Consider the following 10,551-nt stretch of genomic DNA (forward strand, 5'->3'; position numbering starts at 1 on the left):
GATTTAACTAATTTTAATTAAATATATTAAGTGCTCTTTTAAATGTTCTATTGTGAATTTAGTAAATATAGGTATATTGCATTACAATAGCAACCGAGGAAGAGAATTTAACAGTTGAATAATTATCAAAGAGGTTTTTTCTTATGTCTTTTATATATATACCACCGACTCTTTTGTATCGTTTCACTTAATTCCGTGAGGACACGCTTGCTATATACACTTTTAAACTCATTAAAATTTCATCGATTCATAAAAGTAAATGGTAAAAACATTATTAAATGTTGTCAGGCGTTTGTGCATGAATTTTACGATTATCCCTTAATAGAGGAGAAATCTTCTATTAAGCACTAGATGGATAAATATCGGTGGTAGTGGCACTAATGAATGCCTTCTAGAGCGCTGTAAGTTCTGTATTGATAGAGATCAGGACCTCCATAGCCGTACAGTAGCTTCCCTCTGCCATTTTCATCGTAGTAAGGATAACGATATTTCGGTCTAGAAAAAGAAACGAATTCGTTTACATCCTTGTCATAATTTTATTTCAGAAGGGCTACCTTCCAACTTTAGCCTCATAGCCTCAGCTGGAAGAAAATTGTATCTAAGGCTGTATATAATAGCTTTCAACTTACCTTTCAAAATATTGGAAGTTGGGCGCTTTTGGTTGCGCAATCGTTGCGGAACTTTCGGCAATGAAGCTAAGGAGGAGAGCTCCGAGAGTCAATAGAGCAAGCGTAAGAGGTCGCTTTAATTTTCATATCCATACACGATAGACGGTATTCCAATGACAGGGTGGTGATAGGATCGACCGTTAAAGAAGAGTATTATTCAATTTTTATTGTTAATTTTAAGTCTATCGCGAAAAATTAAGTATTTTCAACGACAAAAGTCTAACAGTTGTGGTGCATGGGTGTTAGTATATACCCGTTAAAGAAAACACACTTGACATTTTTCTGCTATGCGACTTTGATTTAAGTTATAGTACATGTATAGTAGTATCGTGAAACACACAATTAATTGTTATATAAGATTTAGAGAAACGAACGTCGTATATATGTTCACGAAGAAAGTCAATTGCTACTCACAGAGAGATATTCCATGATTTGCGTAAGTGAGTTGATTGCTCGAATACTGAGAATCTTTCTACGGGGATGGGAAAGTGTTCGACACTATTCTTTGATATTCTATATATTTCGTATTCTTCGAGCCGTAGTTTTTTTTTTTTTTTTTTTTAATGAAAACGTAAGCGTGCTAAGCAGCAAGGAAGACTGGCTCTTCTCAACTGTTTCCTAACGATTGCTGCACCAAAGTTGTACTGAATCTGTCCAATAACATATATTCCATCGAGTTCTCTTTGCCCCACCCCCCTCGCCCCCCTCCTCACCTGTTCCGTTACCACTTACCATTCCCTCTTGATCTTTCTCACTGATGGCCTTAAAGTGAAAGTTCCCCCGAAGGCGCAGCGAGGCATCGAGCGTGTGTACGACGACGTTGTTACGGTGCGAGCGAAGAATCACCCGGGCCGAGCCACGTATACAGTACAGAGTTGCACTATATTACACGCAGCCATTGCTCCTATATGACATTCTTATCGAAGAGTCCTTGATCGAATTATCACTCGAGTCAAGGCATAGGCAAAAACAATGCTGCTGCATCCTTTCACTCGTAACGCAATGGCTATCCACTTGGTTTCATTTTGTTGACAAAACTCACCGCGAGAGACTGCTGAAGAAGAAACGTTTTCGTAATCTTCCTCCAGCCTCTCTCCGGACACTTAATTAATTAGGATTTCGGGAAGAAAAACCAATAATAGATTTATTCTATCTAAGTTGATATCTTAGCATTTTGTTATTATTACTGTTTTGTAATTGCCTGTTCGTTGGCATATTTGAGTTACAGAAAAATTTAATTGGTAGAATGAAGAAATTTTTGGTAGAGAGAAAGTACATTTTTGGAATATATTTTACGATTGAATGTGATTGGTAGACTCCTTGACAGGCACACCCCACGGTCCCTGATATCCGATTCCCATTCCAAGTTTTTCTATCGCTATTTCGCCTTTTCGTCCATTCTCGTACTCGTACCTCTCTCGCCTCTTTTGGCCCAGTTCTGGATCAAACGACCATTCCGTTTTCTATCCCAGATACACACACATATATATAGATTAGAAAAAAAAGAAAAACATTGAAAGTATGCGTCTTGTTCTTTTGAACGAATAATATGATACCTCGTGTATAGAAGGTACACCGGCTACATTGTATTGTACCAGATCGTGAATAAAACCGTAGAGTAACCCAGCCTCCGCTTGCGATTTAGTTTTTCCCCCGTTTAAAACTAGCAGAAGAGAAATTAGCAGGACCTGCGAACAATCGTCAATTTATAACGCTTGATAAATTTAAGAATGTTAAATATACATATATGAAAGTTGAGCGAGACCAACTTAGTAGTTATAAATATTTCTTTTGGATTGTATTTTGCTTTCACAAGATGTAATTGTTAGAGAATCCGAAGTAAATTTAATCGTAAGAGATCAAATTATGTAGATCCTGTACTTACAAGGTGAGACAATAAACTGTTCATGGTGGAGGGTGCAAAAGTTGAGTATACTGAACTTTTCTTTCTCGACAGAAACACACGCACGCACGCACACACACACACTCTAATAGAAATAGTATATAGGAGGAGCCAGGTCCCAAGAGAGATGCTCGCGGAATAACAACTAAGCAGCGTCTTAATAGCGATCGGAGAAGTCGCATCGCAGTCCGCACATGCAGGGCTATGCCGTGATGTCGTATGTATACACGTCACAGTCGTCAAGAAGAAATCGTCTCCTCTCGCCACGTCCATGGCCTGGCCTGGCGCAACACGCGCCAGTGAAAGTGAATTAAAAAAGAAAAAAAAGCGAACGCTACCTGCGACACATATTGACCCAAGGGAAACAAATCAGAGAATACTCGCCTTCAGCTTCATACATCAACCTTCCTATTCATGGCCTTTTTAAATACACTCTCTCTCTCTCTCTCTCTCTCTCTCTCTCTCTCTCGCACATACCCTAACCATAAAATCTCCATTGAACCCTAGCCCTGTATCATTCGAACGTTCGAGAACCTAACTCCTCGAGGGTCGAGATCCATTTCATCAAGAAACATCATTTCTCATCGATCGTTTGTATCTACGTTCGATTGCATATTGTCAAAACTCGATATATATCGCGAATGAAATGGTGTTGCGCGTGCGCGCTGGTTAAAATGGCACGATTATTGAAACATATTCATATATGTATCGAATATATCTGCATAAATTGTTCATCTCTTTGGATTTTTGAGGATATATATTCACTTTGAACAATCGTGATAATAACGTGACAAGAAAGACAAGCAATTTTTTCGGTATATTATTCAGAGGATAATTGTTGTATATCGAGACTAATTGCATCAATCGTTTGACGTCTTTAACATATGTACACATGCACATATTTTTACCGCCAGAGTGTGTCGTGTTTCATGTCTCGTCAAGCTTCTCGTTTGAATGAATAAGAAATGTTTAAGGCAATTTTACAGTTGGCCCGAGGCCTGACAAATAGATAATTATTCCTATATATGTTAAACTGTCTCGTTCGACGAATATCGATTCGTCAAAAGTAAATCAATAGCGTAGAGAGGGGAGAAAGAACAATGTTTTATTATTCATTCCACGAAACTATTCGGGGTAGAGCAAAGGGGTACGCGCGGCATAAAGTCAACTCAACCAAATGGGATACACCTTACTTTTCCGTTGATTTCTCTATCGGTAAGACGCCTCCAGAGATATGCGTTTATTAAAACTGCATTTTCACGCTATAATCTGCTTGGTGAGTGATACAATTTTTATATCTCTTTCTTCATTACTACTACTGCGAGGTTATAATTCAATTTCAACTTGATCATTTGACACATCTTTATAGCCAATCATTTTTAATCTGGTATATATAGACAACGTAATAATTATATATAAATACATATATATTTATACAGATCCTTTCTTTCTCTTAGATCTAAAGTGCTTCATCCATTTCCAGGTTTTAATATGCGAGGCTTACGCTGGAAGAAGAACGAGACGAACGTTGTCCTTTGATTTCTCCCCATCAAAATGGCAGGAAAGGCTGTCCTCGCTCGTGACGCAAGGAAAAATGGCTATTTTTCAACTGCCAACGAGTGGAGTGCAAAGTTTTCTTCGATTGGTGGCATATCCGAATAATGAAAAAATGTCATTTATTTTCGGGCCAGAGGATGGGCCTCGTGCTTCTCATGCCTATCGTCAAAAGTTTGGATTCAGAGGGCAGAATTTAATTGATTCTCTTGGTTTAGGATCCAATGAGAAAACACACCTGAATCAAAGTCCAGGCCAATTTCAATGGAAACCAGTGCTTTCTCCACAGCTTCAACGAGATCAAGCTGCTCAAAAAATTCAACAGTTTCGTCAATCGTCAGCATCGTTTGGACTTGCACCGCCAGTGAAATCCTCCGTTCCTTTTTATTGATACGAGTCGCGCCATTGTTTCAATTATTGTTGTCGTCGTTGTCCTCGTATTATTTTGCCAAAGCTCCATTACATTTTATATATGTATATATAAATATATATATGTAGATAGATATTACGTTAATTAATCGTAATTATAATTTGATTTTAAACGAAGAAACACACGTGGAACATTGTTGAGAAATATAAAATAGAAAAAGATAATTGGATTGTGTAAAATAAATTACAACGCAAAGACTTTAATATAATCGAGTTTAAGGGTCGAATCATCGCTCGTCCATGTTTTCGACCAATTTTCTCGAGCGCAGTAAAAATCAAAGAGAGCCTGAAACATTATAAATCAACGCAGAGATTAATATTTTTCTATTGCTCGACTTAAATTCCTGTTCTCTTAAAGTTCCGTTAAATTAATTATTCAAGTTGGATCTTCCGTACCTTTGATCCTATGTTGCGCCACGGTTTGACATAATCGCCACTTCTACACTGATCGGGAAATTCGTTGTGACCCCCAACGGCCAAGCCTACGTTGAGATAAAACTGCAAAAGGAAACAATATTTAGAGTGCGGTTGAAGTTACGAATAAAAATCTCTATAATATATATTAATGCAATGGGATAGTATAGCGACGAGAACATAATGAATTCTCTCACGTATGAGTCAAACGGTGATAGTGATTCCTGTTGGCCGTAAATTATTCCATCGACTTTGGATACGATGCGAATGGGGCTCCACTCGATCTCAAAGACATGATAGTCTTCCGACCAGAAAGACCTCGAGTATTTCCTTGGGAAACTGGTTCTATTGGTATATCGAGGATCTTGTCGATTGACAGTATCGATTATTAACGCACCAGCCCACAAAATGTGATTACTCAAATCTGTTCCTTCGAGAGAAGTCAGTTGCTCGTTACCAGAAGACGAAGCTATTCTTATTTCGCTCGATTGTTTCCCGGGTTGTCCACTGTTCTCGACATTTTCCAAGCTGATCACTGATTACATAATATATTATAATAGCGAGAGAATTAATGGATTTTTACGAAGAGACGTCATAGAGGTATATATAATAGTGAAAGCTTACGAGGATATAACCAATCGCCACGTGGCAATTTGGCGCGAACTTCGACACGTCCAAAACGGAAAGCAAACCTTTCCTTCGTATTCATTCGACTGGACATTATAGGTGGTAGGATGTAAGAGCCACGCGCATCCCTCCTGCACTCCGTCGTACCAGCTTCACCAGTACAGCTGTGAACAAATTAGTTTCGTTTGAGCCTTTACGTTTGCTATGTGCTTATACATCACAACGAAGAACGATCGAGCATCCTTGCGATAAGAGCCAAACAAAATCATGCTTAACCTGTCGATAGGCTCGCGGGGTGTTCAAAGCACCCCAAGAATAGAAATCTATCGGTAACTTAGCGAAAAATTTGTGCAATCATTTACAAGTATTAGCGTTTAATTAATATAAGTAACTTAAAGACATGCAACTGCTATTGTATACCAAGGGAACGTCACATAGATGATATTTATTGAAAAATAAATCTGAAGTCGTAAATATTTTACGTCAAATAACGAAAAACAAGTAGGGTGTCCATGGAACCCCACCCACACACCTATTGGCGGATTAATCAAAATGAGATCGAAGACTTTGCAAGGATGAAAGACCTGTCATATTCTTCTATCTGTGCTTTTTCTTCCATTCCTTAATATACATTTATGGGTAATATCTCAACAAATACAGTATATTATAAAAAAAATATACGGACTCTCTAAGAATAATTGTTCCACGCCGTGAAAATCCTTCGCCGAAATTGTCGTCCACGAAAGTCGGTGTTATTTTCATTTGATTATTTTGGATCTTAATATTGGCGTTGCTATTCCGATAAATGACGTACTCGTAGTCCTGATACACACGCGCAAGTTATAAAAAAAGTCAATGTAGTTGCATTTATACACAAGATATGTACAAGGTGTAACGAAATAATCGCACTCGCATTGCACCAATTTTATGACCATGCAACTTCCTGCAGAGGATTCGATCTCCGAACATGTACCTGCGAATGCGTGTCTCCACAAGAATTGCTGCAGCCGAGAGAGAGAGAAAGAGAGAGAGAGAGAGGGGGGGGAGGCAATTGATCGAGATATCAATCGACAGGGTACTTGATTACTTCCTCTATTATAGTGGTGTGCGGTTCAAGGAAACAATTTAATTTTGTAAACGTCTTCCACTCGAAAATCACTATATATATATATATATACCGATATCAATTGGAGCTTTTTAAGCGTTGCAACAGTGACCCGACTACAGCCTTCGTGAAACCTTTTGCTCAAAACGGTGCGATCATTTATATATATAATTACACCCTGTACATTCTTGCTGATTATATATATAGACAAAACCGGTTATACCGGTAAAATTGACAAAAATGTAAATACCGGTACACCGGGGAATATCTCCAGTATCTTCCATCTGCTTCCATTGATCGTCTCAAAAGTATCCTCAAATATTAATTCTCCAGGACAGGCCTGATTGACATTTTCAGTCTCTCTAGCCCCTGATTTCCACGTTGTTTCCGAAGCTCTGGAGCAACTGGTAGGAGCCACCGTTGGCTTTGTGGCGATAGTGCCATCCAGGTTGTAGAAATCTGTCGAAAAAGTATATATAGCATGCTATAATCATACAGTAACTTAAATTCTCTGCAACATGGCACAACATTTTGCAGATTTTATCAAGTTTGAATTTTATTTTTGCCATGCACAATTATATTTATATATATATTAATGCAGTTTTCACAGTAGTGCAAAGAGATGCTAAAAACCTACTGGTTACTTGGTGCTGCTGATCTATCAAATTATATCCAAGTCCGTTATAAACAACGTGGACCCAATAATAAACGATATCTCCTTCTTTGAGCTCGGTCGTTCGATCCTCATACTTCCACCGACCATTGCGTACCTTTACAATATCTCTGGCGATTGTTCCTGCTTCCAATCCTTCAAAATCTTGATTAAAATTTACGTGAAATGCGACTAAACTTATTCCATGTTCATCTGAAACGGTTCACACCTGTTAGTTTATGTAAAAATTATTTCCTCCCCCTAACAACACAAAATATGCTCATTTCTCTCAAAGGACAAATTCTATTTGAAATTATCAAATTCATTGCTATTCTAATTTAAAGTAACATTTTTAAGAACTCGAGGGGCAGATAAGAGAGAGAGTATCATTACTTGTTATCGTATAAAAGAAAAAGTTTTTTCATTAGACTCTTATCATTATAGTTTACCCAATACCCCACATTATCACGCGATAATGTTGCTGTAATTTTGAAGAAAAATACTTATTGACATATCTTAAATATTTCTCACACACTTTAAATATGTATATATCGTTATACTTGAAATATCTATATATATATATATATATATATATACCTGGGATTGATATTCGTATTCCTTTCGGATATAAAGGTTCTACAGTTGCTCTTGGTGGTGAATAAGCTGCGTTGGATAAAACACAACTAATAGCTAATAAGATAATTAAAAATATATAAAATCGATAAATAGACACTTTTGATAAATATAAAAGAGAAACCATGTTTTTCTTAATGTACTGAGACTCTTTTACTTAAGGATAGCTATGCTCCAAAAGTCAAACTGTGACTGTGAGTCATCCGCTCGATCTTATAAACACTGGATGCTTGTAAGCGATACATTCCAGTTTTCCTTATTTATATATATATATATATTTTTCCCCCTTTCCATCTCCTACTCTCTTTCTTCCTTTGCATCTCATTTTGCGCCCCGTCATTCTTTTATGCTGTGTATTTTCAACAGCTAACATATAGAATCCAAATATGCCGCGACTCACTTTTATATCCTAAAATATACATATACATTTTCTTCTAACTTATAAGTTTTCGAAATTGAAAATATCGATAGTCTTCAAAATAATCAATTATATATTGTTTGGTAGGTTTACATAAATTTTGCGCAAAGAGTTCGATAAACCATGCAATACATAATATCATATCCCACAGCGCGCCTGCAGTAGCTATACCACCAAACATGTAGTTGAAATTCAAGTAGCACAAATATTCCTATATGATTGGTAAAACACATTTTCAAATTAGAACCACACGGTATCCGCCATAACTTAAATAGAATTTTAAAATACATTACCGTCTAATTTATTTCATTATTTATTGCAGAGTATCGGCCAGATAGCCATATGACATTCGTATTATTATATATATATATATATATAGCATACCTTTATCGTATGCTATAAAAAATCTTTCCTTACATACACATTTTAACTTCCAAAAATTCAGAATGGCCGCTTATCCGATAGTTTCAATAAACATATCGTGTAAAAATTTCTAGATTGCCTCTGCAGTTTCTAATGGCTTACATAAAATAATAATGAAAACTGTAAAAAAAAAAAATAGCACCACCACATGGTAAGATCTCTTAAAACTCATGAGTTGATAGCAATTTTTGTTATGCTGGTCCGGCCATTTATACCGACTTATACGATAATTTATAAAAAAATTAACCCTGTATATACGTATACATTATCGGATTCGGAGTGAATAACGTCTAAGTGATGCGTGTATATATTCTTATTCTCCTTGTTATACATTGTCTATGAATAACACTTAGAGAAATATCCACAAAATAATATGATATTAGACATTCGGTTTAATTCCGTTTCATCCCTAATAAAATAGAAGATGAATAATAAATATAATTTAACAAATGTATCATTCATGCATTTTCTTATTAGAGTCACAGTGATCAATTGCCTCTGAAGGTTGTAACAGCGGTATATACTGATCTTATCATCTCTTTGTAAAATAATTATTACGCAATAATTAACCCGCCAATAGGAACGTAGGGTTCCACGAACACCCCATTTGTTTTTCGTTACTTGATGTAAAATATTTACTAGTTCATAAGTTCATTTTTCAATAAATATCATCTATGCGATGTTCACTTTGGTATATAATAGCTATTGCATTTCTTTAAGTTATTTCTATTAATTAAAAGCTAATGCTTGTAAGTGACTACACAAATTTTTCGCTAAGTTACGGATAGATTTCTATTCTTTGGGTGCTCTGGACACCCCGCGCGCCCATTGACGGGTTAATAGCAATGTATAAACAAGATCAAAAGAATCAACGTGTTAAATGCTTCAACTTTAGCTTCTGTTAGAATTCAATGTTAATTTATACGTCAATTTTTCAATGATATAACCCGATAGTTATATAGGGCATGGGTTTCAAGAAGTTTTTTTTCCATTTCACTCGTTTATGGGTTCTTCTTTCAAGTCGTTCATCCTCATTTCCCTACTGGTAATTTAGATTAAAAGTATAGAGGTTCGTGCATTAGACTAATGCAGTCTATTCTACTATTTTCAGTTTAACGACTAGCGCCTAGCAGCCTAGCTAATTCTAACGATTACAACTGAAGCCAATCCAAAGTCTATTAATTAAATGAGTTGAGTCAATCGAGTCCTATAAACAGTATAAACGCCTAAACTAAATAAAGGTAGCCAAAGAATTTTCCTTCTTTTCTAGTTTCCTGTGCACTGTTTTTGTAGACTGTTGTAGACTTACGAACGAAGTATGTACACAGTGGGAAATTGAATCGTGTGTGGTTCGGCTAGTTTCACTCTGTAATTTAACATGGAAAATGATATACTACACTATAGTTAAAAGCACACACGATTCAATTTCCCACTGTGTACTACATACTCCTCCCGCCTCTCGGTGCGGCCTCCGGGCACTCTCAGACTCTCACTACATTTGTCCGAATAGAGTCCAGACTGGCCCAGACTAGTCCAGACGGTCCAGCCAGACTCCAAATTATGTCTGATATCCGATTAGTCCAAACTCTGAAGTAGTCCGAACTGGTCCGAACTCCGAACTGAATGTCCCACTCCCCAGAAATGCCTCCTCCGCCCGCGGCCCGAGTAGCCTGAAGTCTGAACTAATCTGAACGCGCCCTGAGAGAACGCACCTCAGTCAAGTTG

At 37.0% G+C, this 10,551-nt stretch overlaps 1 protein-coding gene across 1 annotated transcript; it reads right to left on the reverse strand.

The window, feature by feature from the left end:
* Positions 1-4,527: 4,527 nt before the first annotated feature.
* LOC136774742 (beta-1,3-glucan-binding protein 1-like) lies at positions 4,528-8,266 on the reverse strand. Its single transcript, XM_066729197.1, has 8 exons — positions 7,950-8,266; positions 7,338-7,565; positions 6,951-7,159; positions 6,281-6,417; positions 5,593-5,759; positions 5,166-5,503; positions 4,951-5,052; positions 4,528-4,840 (listed from the first exon to the last, which is right to left on the reverse strand). Exons 1-8 carry the CDS (start codon positions 8,110-8,112, stop codon positions 4,739-4,741), a joined length of 1,446 nt encoding a protein of 481 aa, XP_066585294.1. The 5' UTR covers positions 8,113-8,266; the 3' UTR covers positions 4,528-4,738.
* Positions 8,267-10,551: the final 2,285 nt, after the last annotated feature.

This window comes from Prorops nasuta, unplaced genomic scaffold, assembly GCF_024137725.1.
Source record: "Prorops nasuta isolate Cenicafe-Biocafe unplaced genomic scaffold, Cenicafe_Pnas_1.2 PNAS00006, whole genome shotgun sequence".
NCBI lineage: Eukaryota > Metazoa > Arthropoda > Insecta > Hymenoptera > Bethylidae > Prorops > Prorops nasuta.

Coding starts and splice junctions, on each gene's coding strand:
- LOC136774742 (XM_066729197.1), bottom strand. CDS start 8,112: ATGGTTTCTCTTTTATATTTATCAAAAGTGTCTATTTATCGATTTTAT. Junction 7,160..7,337: donor TCAGCAGCACCAAGTAACCA/GTAGGTTTTTAG, acceptor CTTTTTCGACAG/ATTTCTACAACCTGGATGGC. Junction 5,760..6,280: donor GGAACAATTATTCTTAGAGA/GTCCGTATATTT, acceptor ATTTGTTCACAG/CTGTACTGGTGAAGCTGGTA.